Below are 12,746 nucleotides of genomic sequence, written 5' to 3'. Positions count from 1 at the left end.
TAGCACCCATAGTTGCTACAGAGAAGTCTGCTGCTTTACTGGGCAAGAGTGGACTGCTGAGCTGCATATTTCATAAGCAGATGCTCAAATACTTCCTTTTATCCTTCCCTCCACCATTTATAACTTTAGGAGGTCCAGATAATAAATGTTTAGCTTTATTGGCTTAGGGTGACTTCACCTCTGGCCGGAGGTTTCATGGCAGATCCAGGTGAAAATATTGCTCAAAAGCCGGAAAGCAGACGGACCCAATTATAGTCAATAGGTTCGTCAGGCGTGGTTCGGTTCAGTCAAGAGATGGAACAGTTTGGGTGCCTGGTTTCCCCTTTCCTGCTCCCCAAATGGAGCAGGAAATCGAAATCCCTGCCGCAGATGTGAAAGCACCCTTAAAGGACTACAGCCGATAGGGTGCAACATATACTACAAAACTAACATGAATTGATACTATTGGTTCATTAGGGCTGTTTTGATTCCCCTTGGATGAACGTAATCTATGATAAGTAAATTGTAGAAAAAGTCATCTCAACTTGTAAGATTAAAATCCCAAACTTTATTCTTCTCAGTTTTGAATTGCAACGACAGCCCTGTTGCCGCGTTCCTGGCACTGCTCCCTAGTTGTAACAGTCTATCATGCAGTTGATCCCATAAGACATCTCCAGGATGCATAATCCTTCACAGCCCCACCTATTTGAATGGTAGTTACACTATTAGTGAATATCTGATCTTATCTGAAGGTCAGATATTGACTCATAGGTAGCTACAGGTGTATGCTTTGTTATCTTGACTTTCCAAGCGCCGAATATAGTTTTTGTAGTGCACCTACGCTATTTGTGTAGCGTGGCTGTCAGACTACAATGGGCTACGTAAATAGCGTAAGGAGCTAAATTTAAGAGCACCTACACTTTCACTTCGGAGCGTCATTTTCAGATCCTTCCAGCAGCGGAGGACAGCCCCATATAGCCACATATAGTAATTATATAGAGCTATATGGGTCCGTCTTTAGCTGGTATAAGGAGGAGCCAAATAGAGCTAATGGAGCAGCAGAGCTCCAAAGTGAAAGTGCAGGTAATGAACATTTGGCGTGTTAAATAATTGTACCATGTGAAGTATTTGTTTGGCACTGAATACATCTATACTATTCCATCAGGTAGCACAGTGGAGGATTATTCCATCACTCATTGGCATGGCTTTTTTTAGGTGTTTTACACAGTCCTTAAGTATGCTGACATCTGGTAGGACGAATATTCCATACAGATGCGTTTGCTAATGGTTGGCAAACTTATTAGAGAAACAGAAAAATTACTTCATCATATATATATGACTAAATTGGTCCCATAGAAATCCAGTTCAGAAATCTGAAATGGAAGAAATGGAGAAAGTTTCTCGCTTCAATGTTTGAGTGAGAGACTATCTCCAAAACATTTGGACTGTGGTATACACACTGTATCTGAGTGACTAGAAGAGGAATAAATAATGTTCCACCTAGACCTCTGGAGTAATCATATACATCTTTCTATCTCTTAAAGGCCGCCTGCAGACGGCCGGGACGGATCCGGCTGCGAGAATTCTCGCAGCGGGAGCCGACCCGAGCGTCTGCAGAGAGCAGCGCGGGCACTCACCTCTCCCGCGGCCCCAGCTCTTTCATGTGCCGGCTGCCGGGCAGCATGCGCAGAGCAGGGACGGCGGCCGCACAGAAGTAGAGCATGCCGTGATTTGTTTGCCGTGCGATATTTCGCGCGGCCAAATTGTGGCTGTCTGCCTAGGATTGCGTTTGCTATGGCAGCTTCCAGGGGTGGAAATTCCACGGGAAATCCCGCTGCGGAATTTCCGCCCCCATCTGCAGGCGGCAAACTCCTATATGTATCACAGTCCAATCCACCAATGTGGGTAATCGCGTATATGAATCGGAGTAATGTGGTATAGTATTGGATAGGATAAAATAAAAGACTTCAATCTATACTGGTGTTTAGGTCTTAAAATTTGTCAATAGGTACTAATGGGCTAATTAGCCCATTAGTAGCTAACTAGCTTCATTTGCATGTATTTAGAGAACTGTGGGCAGTCTGTTCTCTAAAAACGTCGCTATTGTTCTCCAGCGGGCCAGCAGCTGTTAAAGAATGTTATCAGTGCTACCTGCAGAGAACTCAGCGTGCAGTCCCTCTTATCAGGGACAATGGATATCATGTGGACCTAAAGTCAGCAATGGACGAAAAGTGCATGGTAAGTGCAGGATGGGCACACATTTATACACAATAATTATTGCTCGAAAGAGGGCTTTGAGCGAATTTTGAGCGATTGGTGTGTGCAAAAGAACCTTTACACTTAAAAGGGGTTGTCTGAGTCATGTTACAAGGCCTCAGAGATCAATGACTGAGCTCTATTGTTGTCAGCAGTCTGTAAACAGTATGTCAGAGAGTAAACCCGGAGCTGCCAACAGAGGACTAGTGGGGAGAGCGAAGTATTAGCGAGTTTGTTATTTTTACAAACAGGGAACATTTTTAATTAAAAATTCAATAACATGGACAACCCCTTTAAATCTGTTGGAGCAGCCACAAAAAAAGTGGCGCAAATTCAAAAAGTTACATTGTTTTACACCAGATTTAGCCAGATAAATTCCCTCCTCTATTGTATTTTTGCTGCAGATTAAGGGCTTGTTCACACCTGCATTAGGGCTCTGTTACGGATTTCCATCTTTCTGTTTCGTTTTTGGAGCAGACAAACGGAATTAAACATTTACATGTTTTCCCCCCATAGATTTCAATGGCTTTTTTTTAAAAAAAAAAAGCTTTCAGTGTGCTTCTGTTCCGTTAGGTTAATGTTTTTTAACAGAACATGTAGCAGTGCAGACTGCGCTATTTGTTCTATTTAAAAAACGTAAACCGAACAGAATGGAAGCATACTAAAAGTTTGCGATTTTTTTTCCCCATAAATGGTACAGAGAGGTGAAAAGCCATAATGGAACCATAACTCGGTGTGAACAATCCCTAACAGTGTGCTGCAATTATAGTATTGGGTATTATTGTATCTTGATGCCCCCGAACGCTAGGGGTTTGTTTTCTGTAAGGTCCTAGCAGCAGCGTCTGTATAGATTGTTGCCTAGGGTTCGTGTTGGGTGTACATTATTGGCTGTAAATACTTGCCTGTTACAGCGGTAACATGGAAGTATTTGGAGTTAATAATCTAAGCTTAACATGAAAACCCTAACCCTAACCCTATCCCTAACCGTGCAGCCCTGGCAACAATCTATAAAGACACTGCTGCAAGCAGTTTCCCCAGAGCAGCCGTCCCATGGGCAACTGGTATCCGGAACCTCTGCGCTGCAACAATTCCCCAGCTCTGAGGCAGTGCCTCCACTCCCTCACTGCTCTGGCTGAGCTTGCGCCACTGGTGTCTCCTGCTGGTGCCGCAGCAGCTCCGAGCCTTGCAGCTGCACTTGGGGGATTACAGACCGCTGTGCCTCCTCTGCTGCTGGCACCCCAACCGCTCACAGCCTTGCCGCTGTCCTCCCCTGCCGCCGCAGGCTGTGCATCCCCTGCAGCCACCCCCCGGTGGTCCGACTGTTGCCGCTTCCTCTGGATGTTGTACCACCGCTCCCAGCCTTGCTGCTCTCCTCCCACACGGCTGCTGCCTCTGGATCCTCTGCATGTCCTGCCGCCGCCCGCACTCCCACTGTTGCCACTGTGGGAGAACCTTAGTGTCCTGCCAGGACCTGTACGACAGCCATCTCTGCAGCCAATCAGCTACAGGTGGAGTCACCAGCCTGTCACTTTGGTCTCCACCAGTACTTCCTGGTGGTGACAAGATACAATAATACCATAGTATTGTGCATGGTAAGCAGGTGAACTGGCCTAAATCCAGAGTAAAGAAATTAGCAAATTCTTTGGTGACCAGCTTGGATTGATGTAATCTGTAAAAAAAGGTTTTATATATTTGACACATTTCACATTTACATAATATGTTATATTGTTTGTATTCCAGCTGAGAGGCAACGCAAGACTTGGTAAAAATATCCAACTGCTACCTTTACCAGAAATATCTGAGGACATAGAAGCAGGATCAGTTTGTGAAACGGCCGGATGGGGAGTGACTGAAAAAAAAATTGAAGCAGATTATTTGAGAGAAGTGAATATCACGATCCTAAACAGAGACAAATGTCAGAAACGTTGGCAACATAGAGTTAATATAACCCAAAATTTACTATGCACCAGTGTGGGGCCCAACGGACAAGACTCCTGTACGGTAAGTGTCAGTTCTAGCTATATTACTACTTGATACTTTTCTGCTTGCAGTACGGTTAGTAGTGCTAATAGGAAGACAGAAAATACCTAACCAATACATCTCAGCAGAGCCAGATAAGACAAGGCCCTGCAAATAAATGAGACCGGTCCTTTGGTTCAAGACCAGATTATTTTGCCTATGCAGTGAGTGTTAGTACAGTAGCCAACATTTCTTATTTATGTACATGTGATATAGCTCAGGGAGGTCCAGACCTACATCTTTCATCTAGGTCTGATTTGTGTGCACACGGAGGCACTGACTACTATGGGGTCCATCGGTCTTCAGGCATGCCCACTGGTATTTTAACAGAAAAAATAGCTCTGCATTTTGTGCTGGATCTACAGTAGAGGCTTCAAACGGAGCCTCAAGTGCACATTAAAGATAGTTATAAAGGGCTTTCTGATGAGGGATGTTTGTAGCATGTCAGTCTATCAGTTAGGACTCTTGCCAAGTACAAAAAGTTACTCCACTTCATGTTAATGGAAGGATAACAGCACACAGTGGGCCTTATCTAAACTTTCTGAAAAAGGAAAACTTTATTGTGATGTGTCATTTATGATATGATAAACTAAAAACAGACAATGTACAACATTTAATTCTAAGTCTATGCAGGGCAACAAAAAGTTCCTAAACTAGCTTAAGAAGGTTGATACAGTGGGAACAGAGTTCTTGGCAAAGGTAGGGGAAAAGAGTGCCCATACCCCCAAGATATATTATGCTTAATAGAGACTTCACCAATACATACTATACTCAGGAGAGAATTTACTATTATATCAGCAGTGAGTCAATGACATGACTACTGCATTTATCCAAATAAACAGTGCTCTAGCTTGAGAATGGCTCCATAGACTGTTCCAAACAGTTCCCGTATACAGTGTCTCCGCTGGAGAGTGAACCCATATACAGTGCCTCATCTAGAGTGCTAAATGTCCCAGTTAGAAATAATTATAATAAATCATCATCATATGGTGGAGTTGGAAGGGACCTCCAGCGTCATCGGGTCCAACCCCCTGCTCAATGCAGGATTCACTAAATCATCCAGACAGATGTCTGTTCAGCCTCTGTTTGAAAACTTCCATTGAAGGAGAACTCACCACCTCCCATGGCAACCTGTTCCACTCATCATCATCTACAGCTCGCAGGTCACTTCCTTCTCCTGTAGGAGTTTGCAAGCCATATTCAATTGTGAATGACTGAATAAGAGGCAGTTGGGCCCCAGATGAATACTTATCGAACACACCCCTTATATCAGCCCTCAGTCATCTGTATCTTGCATCAAAACATTTCAAAAGTACATAAATTTAGTTCACCAAACAAAAAGTGATAATCTCTCTTATTTTACAGGGAGATTCCGGTGGTCCATTAATTTGCAATGGTGTTTACAGAGGTGTCACTTCTTTTGGAGAAAATGTGTGTGGACAGGCGAATGATGCCTCCATCTTCACCCGCCTGACTAAGGAATATATCAGTTGGATAAACAGCACAATCGCTAAAAGTGTCTAGAATTTAATTAGCATAAATAAAATTATTTGCATACTATATAGGGCTTCAGTCAAAAAGACTTTTATTTCTTAAAGCAGAATACAAGGTGGCAAGATGGCAACCAAACATATTAATCACTGAAAAATAAATCGTATGATTGGAACATAACGTAGATTACTTGCAGTGTGTATTTTATTTATAAGGTCCTGAACCCTAAATTTCTTTTCTTTTTGTTGTAATGATAATAGACTATGGCTGTGCAGCGTCTAGAGATGAGCGAACGTGTTCGGCTCCGCCCCTTTTCGCCCGGACACCGAACTTCGCGAGGAATTCCGTGTTCGGGCGAAAAAAGTTCGGGGGTCGCCGTGGCAGCGCGGGGGGTTGCGGCGGGGAGTGGGGGGGAGAGGGAGAGAGAGAGGGCTCCCCCCTGTTCCCCGCTGCTGCCGCCCGCGCCGCCGCGCCTCTCCCCGCCCCCCGGCGCCCCCCGAATACTTACGCGCGAACACGGAAGTCCTCGGAAAAGCCGGTGTTCGGGTGCGTAAGTGTTCGTTAAGAACACGTTCGCTCATCTCTAGCAGCGTCCCATTGGGAGACCTCAGACACCTGACTCACGTAGGGAGCTGGGAGGGTAGAGTGCTGAGTTGCCACAATGGCACTTACCATGCTTCATCCTGGAGGGACACACGCAGCCAAGGCGAGGGTAATGCTGCAACCTACCCCGGACACTCCTAGGATAGGGATGCCCAATAACTGGATAGAACAGGGAAACATTTGTCAGACGTGACGCCACCGTTCCAACACTCACACCGGTATGACCCTCGGTGGATAAGTAATTCAGCCACAGACAGTTCTTAAGTACCACAGGCCCCTAGGAATGGTCAGAGCCCAGCATAAATTTTTCTTGCATAAAGGATAAACAATACAAGACAGTTCAATTGTAGACTTTACAGTGCAGGCAAATGAATAGACTTCAGAGATTAGTACCTCCACACAACTCTTCCAGACTTAAAGACCCACATGTGTCAACAGAGATTATAGACTTGCAGTACCTCCACTCAGCCTTGGAGACACATGGGTGTGACAAATAAATGGTGTACCTCTACGCAGTGATCCAGACTTCAGACGGTCGCGTTGGAAAATCAGAAGAAATAGATAGTACCTCTGCACTGGCCTTTAAGAAACACACACTAGTACTGACAGATTCTCTCTCTCTCTCTCTCTATCTCTCTCCTCAGTCTCTCCTCAGTCTCTCTCTCTCCTCATTCTCTCTCTCTCTCTCCTCATTCTCTCTCTCTCTCTCCTCATTCTCATTATATCCAACTCACAACCAGATTGGGAAATCTCTCCTTTTCCACCGTCTTCAACACACAAGGGCTGAAGGTGCCCCCATGTGTCTCTGTGTTTTCTCTAGCAGCCTTAGAACATAGACGCTTGGACCTGGTTATAAGTCCGTGTATTAGTATCCTTTAAAAAGCGAATCTGTAATAGCACTATTTCCAGTAAAAGTCATAATGCCAATATGAACCAAGCTGCCCAATTCATTACAATTAAGGAACAAAAACTAGCAGCAGTGAATGTGACAACTATTTGATGTTCTACAAATCTGAGAGCCACAGATACACCTCAAATATATATCTCAACAGGCAGATTTGTCTGAACTGAGACACTAGACTGAACTATGTGCATCCAATAGGACCAGTAACAATTTCTGTCTGGATTCACACAAGCGTTTTTTAATTGTGGCAATGTTGCCACAATAAAACGCTGGCTGAAAATCATGACCATTTGAAGCATTGGATTCCAATGGATTTGTTCAGATGGGTGATTTTACGGTGCGTAAAATTTCCACCCGTAAAGAATAGGTTTGGACCTATCTTTTGCTGGAATACACCAACCTGTCTTATAGACTCCTAGGTCAGCCTAGGAGAGCTGCCGAAAAAGGAAGGTGGGAGGGAGTTTAGCAGCGGCTCTGCTAAACTCCCTCCCACTTCCCTCTTCTTCTCTGCCTCTTGCCGGCTGCCGGCAAAGGGAGGGAGAAGGAGATTAGCACACTAGCTCTGCTAAGCTCCCACCCCGTCTCACCCCCTCCCCTTGCAGGCAATCAGCAAGGGGTGGAGAGAGGGCAGGAATTTAACACACTAGCTAGTATGGGTAGAGACCTACTGATGGCCTTTTTATCCACCCATGTTACGCCCACAAGCATGTGATTGGCTAGCTGTAGGAAAGTCCTAGCAGCGTCGGGACTGAGCTTTGCCTTGGATGGAGAGTTAGGGTTAGTTTAAGTGTTAGGGTTACATTATTAGCTGTGAACAGGAGGTCCGTATCTCCAGTGGCTGAACATCAACACAGCAGCAGCGGATGCTGGAGGACCTGCTGTGGAAATCTCTTGCAGCCAATCAGGACCTTTTGGGGCATTATCAAGCCCTTAGATGTCACTCAACGTCTCCACCCATAATTCTGGTGGAGATCAGATACAATAGTACCAAGATCTCATTGGCTCGGAGCCTTTGGCACAGCTCTGATATCATACATTGAAGAGCTCACACCTACAGCAAGAATGGAGAGAAAATGCACATTTACAGAAACCAGGAGAGGGTAGATAAAGATCCAAAGTGTGCAGTTCAGACAGCATATTACTGGCTGTACTTCAAATAAACCTCAGCAGCTGTCAGAGGAGTGATTAGGATTCTGTTTTGTAGTGAAAGGTACACTGTAAGTAATATACTGCATTAGTGAAATGTGTTTTCCTATAATCTTCAGCCACGATTTTCCATTGCACCAATTAGCAACACTTTTAAAACATAATTATCATCAAGGTTTGCACACTTCCACCAATAGTCTTGAGTGCATATATCAGTAAAAACGTGTGTATTTAGGTCTACTTTTTTTTTTTTTTTATAATGGAGCTAAGATCGTACTTTAGTAATAGAGATGAGCAAGCATGCTTGGTAAGGGCAGCTACTGGAAAGAGCAACCCTATTTTCGAGTAACTGCATGCCCGTCTGAAAAAAGTCGGGGGGGGGGCCAGAAGGGGTTGCGGGAGAGATCTCTCTCACTCTCACCGCCTCTGGCCCCCTGAATTTTCTCCGACGAGCATGCAGTTACTCGAAAATAGGGTTGCTCTCTCGAGTAACTGCCCTTACCGAGCATGCTCGCTCATCTCTATTTAGTAACCATTCATGGAAATGGCTAGACGTCAAGGGGTTCACAATGTTCTTTCACAATTGTAAGTTAACTATAGAAAACGCTCCTTTTGTCTGTTCTCTAAATGGCACCAGTTCAATTAATCACCATTCTTTACTCTACAGACTGTTGTTAAGTTAAACATATATTAGATTAAACAAATTGTCCGCTTGTGGGTGATTTTTATAAACATGGATGCAGCCGTTTTATAATAGCAGCAGCTGTATTTATTTGTTTGCCTGGCGATTCAGCACAGAAGCTCCTGGTCCTTGTTTAGGAACAGCTACCACTTGACCACTGCAACCAATCAGAGGTCACAGTGGTGATGTGGCGTTGCCCTGGCATCATGGATCAGATGCTGGAAGCCATACTTCGTTAATATTGGCTCAACCCACCATTTTGTTAGCATGAGACAACTATCTAATGTGTGTGGGGTCTTCTGACTCTTCCCCGATGGCAGAGGAGAGTAGCAGCAGGCAGTTGGATTTCATCATCGGCAATACTTTTCTTCTCAGGAGGAAGGGGCTGCTGCAGGAGGAGTTTGGCAGTAGCTTACTCCACTCTAGTCCTTCAGCAGTCATGTCCGCTCAGCGGTGCATGTGAATGGGCGGTTCGAGTGTGGTCAGTCAAATTAATATTCAGCCGACAGGCATCCAGGGTCTATGACTAGTAGATTAGGACACTTTGCCCCAGAATCTTCTGATGGCTGATTTGTTGAATGACTTTGAAACGAGTCAAGAGGCTTTTCCAATCAGACATGATATTACAAACTACATGTCCTATATAAGACGTTGATCTAATGTTCCATGTAGATTACCATACTGGAGTTGGCAGGGATTTTTTTAAATGAATAGAGAGCCAGTGCCAACTGCCTCCTACAGCTCTTTTGCTTACTCTCTATCAACACAAGGTTGAACTTAATGAACTTTAGTTTTTTTTCCAAATTTTCTGAACTATATTACTGTATTATGATGTAAATTAACCAGTAGGTTATTGAATTTGGCACCACAAGTTAGAATTATCACATCTATACTACTGTACACTATAGAATAATTCTGAAAGCACAGAGATCATTCATATTGACTTCAAAATACAAGATCACAAGTTCTAAAAAAGGACAATATAAATAACAAATTGCAATTTCATTAAACATAAATATAAATTAATAGATACAAATAACATAAATAAATTAATTATTCTTTATGCAATGTAGTCCTGCATGCGTTCGTGCATATGTTTGGACAGACATGAGAACCCGGGGTAAGCGCAGTGAGCTCCACTTTTTCATATTTTTGATATAGATTTAGTTTTAGGATTATTTAGAACTCTTAAATGGTATTTATCATAAAAGGATTATCTCTTGCATTGTTATTTTCTTGTTGTAAAATTTTAGTTGTGTTTTGTTACTTAGTTTCAAGAAATTCTGGGAAATAAGCACTGTGATGACCCGTAGTGACGAGTGGTGCGATTTTTCAAAAATAGGGAATCAGGATGCTCCGATCCCGATTCCTATTAAAGTCAATAATTTGTTGTGTGTAGCTCAGTTAGTGCTGTTTTGCAGTGCTGAGGTACTTGGTTCAAATCTCAAAGATAACATCTGCAGGAAACTCCATACAGGTCTTGTCTAGGGTCAGATTTGAAACTAGAACTCCAGTTCTAGAGAGCCACCATGCTTGAGCTTTCTTCTCTGGAGGAAGGGAAGAAGGAGAAACACAGAGAATATAAAAACTCCAGGTAGGTTAGGCAAATCTGAACCTAGAATTCCAGCAGGGCAAGGCAGTACTGCTAACAACTGAAACACACGCATGCTTTTCAACGAAAATCGGGTTGGGCTGACATGATCAGATTCTGCAAAAATTGGCCTGATTTTACCACCTGGAAGATCGCGACGAGCAACCCTAACGGCCATCACTACAATTTCCACATTGCCAGACATATAGTTTACTATAAACGAAAGGATGGATCTTACGATGTTATGAGATGATTTGCAAATAAATCTATTAAACCTTATTAATAATATCACGTGTATATGCATTTATAAAAACAAAGATTACAATGCAATTAAAGTGGACACGCACATGTTCTGTATAGACTAGTTATTAGTATTATTTATACTACCAGTGTTTCTGGTGGCACAGAGCGCCACTTACTAAATAATCTATAGAGAATGGGATTGTTTCAACACGGGACAATGGTTCACGTTTAAATGAAGGCTCGAGTGGTGTTGTTATTCAGGAGACTGAAGATAGTGGTGAAGGACTGTGCTTCAACATTGTTGGTCAATATGCACCACCAGCTATGTATGTGCACATTTGTGAGGTGTTCTTTATTGGAGTCTCCACACTGGTGTGCCGTTATCTCACAACCAGCTACAAACTTCCAGTATTGCTGTATCCATAGCAATTGAGGCCGCAGGGGTTGTGGAGTATGTAGTCCGCACATAATCCTTCAGTGCAGAAGGATAAAGGACTTGTGATGACGCCACTGTCATGTGATTCGGGGGCAGCGCTAAGAGCTGGTAACTGATTACATTATGGTGACATCACAGGTATTGTAATCCCACGACTGCTGTCAGGCTCTGCCTGTAACTCACAGCACACACAGACTCCCGAACAAGAGGTTTTTAGCCCTTTGATAGAGGGTGGATCCTTAGGATCATCTCATGTCATAGATCCAAGAAAACCCACTTTGAGATGATAGACAAGACAAAAGACAGCACTGGAATAGATCAGAAACTTGAAAATTCCATCTGGTTGCGGAGCTGTGACGATAGTCCTAATTAAACAAAGAAAAAGAGCGGGTCTCTTCAACACTGGCCAGGACTGCTTTCTAATGTCAATCCAGATGAGTTAATGTTATTCATGAAACATACATTTACACACCTCCAAATATATTGCTCTACTGTAAATGACACAAGTGGTATAATTATTTCTTGTTCTTTAGTTTAGTCTCTATATGCTGTATTTCCAGATAAAAGATGTTTCATTTGCTGCTGCTGAAAAGAGTCGCTTTTGATTTGGACTTAATGCAAGATGCAAGACTCTTCCTCTGTGCCCTGTTAATAACACAATAGAAGACGGAATCATGTCAGTCATAACTTGTATCTTGCAATTTACGAAAACATAGTAGCACAGCAAGCTATCCACTTTCTGTAATTACTATTAACTTCTATGGGAATAGAAGGGAAATAGGCTAGCAGGAAAAGCTTGAAAAGCTTGGTTGTTTCTGTAATCCCAGCCATGAATGCAATGGCCAGTGGCAGGGACGAAGATGGAAATACCCACGAAATGTTAGCGGAGCCTACCTTTTTTAGCTGATCTGGCCGACAATGTAATGTGTTCACCTCCCAACTGTGCTCAATTTTGGGGGAAAGAGGGATTGGTCAAGTTAAGTTTCAATATATCCAATCTATTGCTCCCGCGAGAGATAAGCTGCTTCCAGATGGGTTTTGCAGCAGTTTATATCGTTCTCGCCTGAGCAGAAGAATTCGAGCAATAATCATTTAGTGTAAAGGTACCTTTACAGAAGTTCTCCACTTTGGATAACTGCTCTCCACCATGGCCAAGAGAGGAGGATCCTGAACAGGGAACTCCCCTCTATTAATTTAGAATCCCCAAATAGAATATATGAAAATACCCCTTTCAAAGGTAACTTTATACAGGGTGCTAATCGCTCGTATATTTATTTGAAACAGCTATTTTTGGTGATAGTCAACCCATGTACAGACAGCCACCAACAGAGCACTGAATGAGAAAAAAAAAATAAATAGCTGAATAGTTTCTAGCCAATTCAATTCACCTTACTGA

General features: G+C 43.2%; 2 protein-coding genes across 4 annotated transcripts in view; one reads left to right on the top strand and one right to left on the bottom strand.

Moving 5' to 3' along the window:
* Window positions 1–5,925, top strand: part of LOC136626902 (granzyme A-like) — a 36,017-nt gene extending 30,092 nt beyond the window's left edge. For both annotated transcript variants that reach the window (XM_066601855.1, XM_066601854.1), the window contains exons 4-5: window positions 3,976–4,236; window positions 5,620–5,925. In XM_066601855.1, the coding sequence (XP_066457952.1) occupies window positions 3,976–4,236; window positions 5,620–5,778 (420 nt within the window). In that variant the 3' untranslated portion in view covers window positions 5,779–5,925. The remainder of the gene's footprint in view (window positions 1–3,975; window positions 4,237–5,619) is intronic.
* Window positions 5,926–9,947: 4,022 nt separating this feature from the next.
* CDC20B (cell division cycle 20B) overlaps window positions 9,948–12,746 on the bottom strand; it is a 32,146-nt gene continuing 29,347 nt past the window's right edge. For both annotated transcript variants that reach the window (XM_066602724.1, XM_066602725.1), the window contains exon 12: window positions 9,948–11,995. In XM_066602724.1, coding sequence (XP_066458821.1) covers window positions 11,892–11,995 — 104 coding nt within the window. In that variant the 3' untranslated portion in view covers window positions 9,948–11,891. The remainder of the gene's footprint in view (window positions 11,996–12,746) is intronic.

The sequence above is a fragment of the Eleutherodactylus coqui genome, chromosome 5 (genome assembly GCF_035609145.1).
Source record: "Eleutherodactylus coqui strain aEleCoq1 chromosome 5, aEleCoq1.hap1, whole genome shotgun sequence".
NCBI classification, from domain to species: domain Eukaryota; kingdom Metazoa; phylum Chordata; class Amphibia; order Anura; family Eleutherodactylidae; genus Eleutherodactylus; species Eleutherodactylus coqui.
This window is presented reverse-complemented; position numbering and strand designations above follow the sequence as displayed.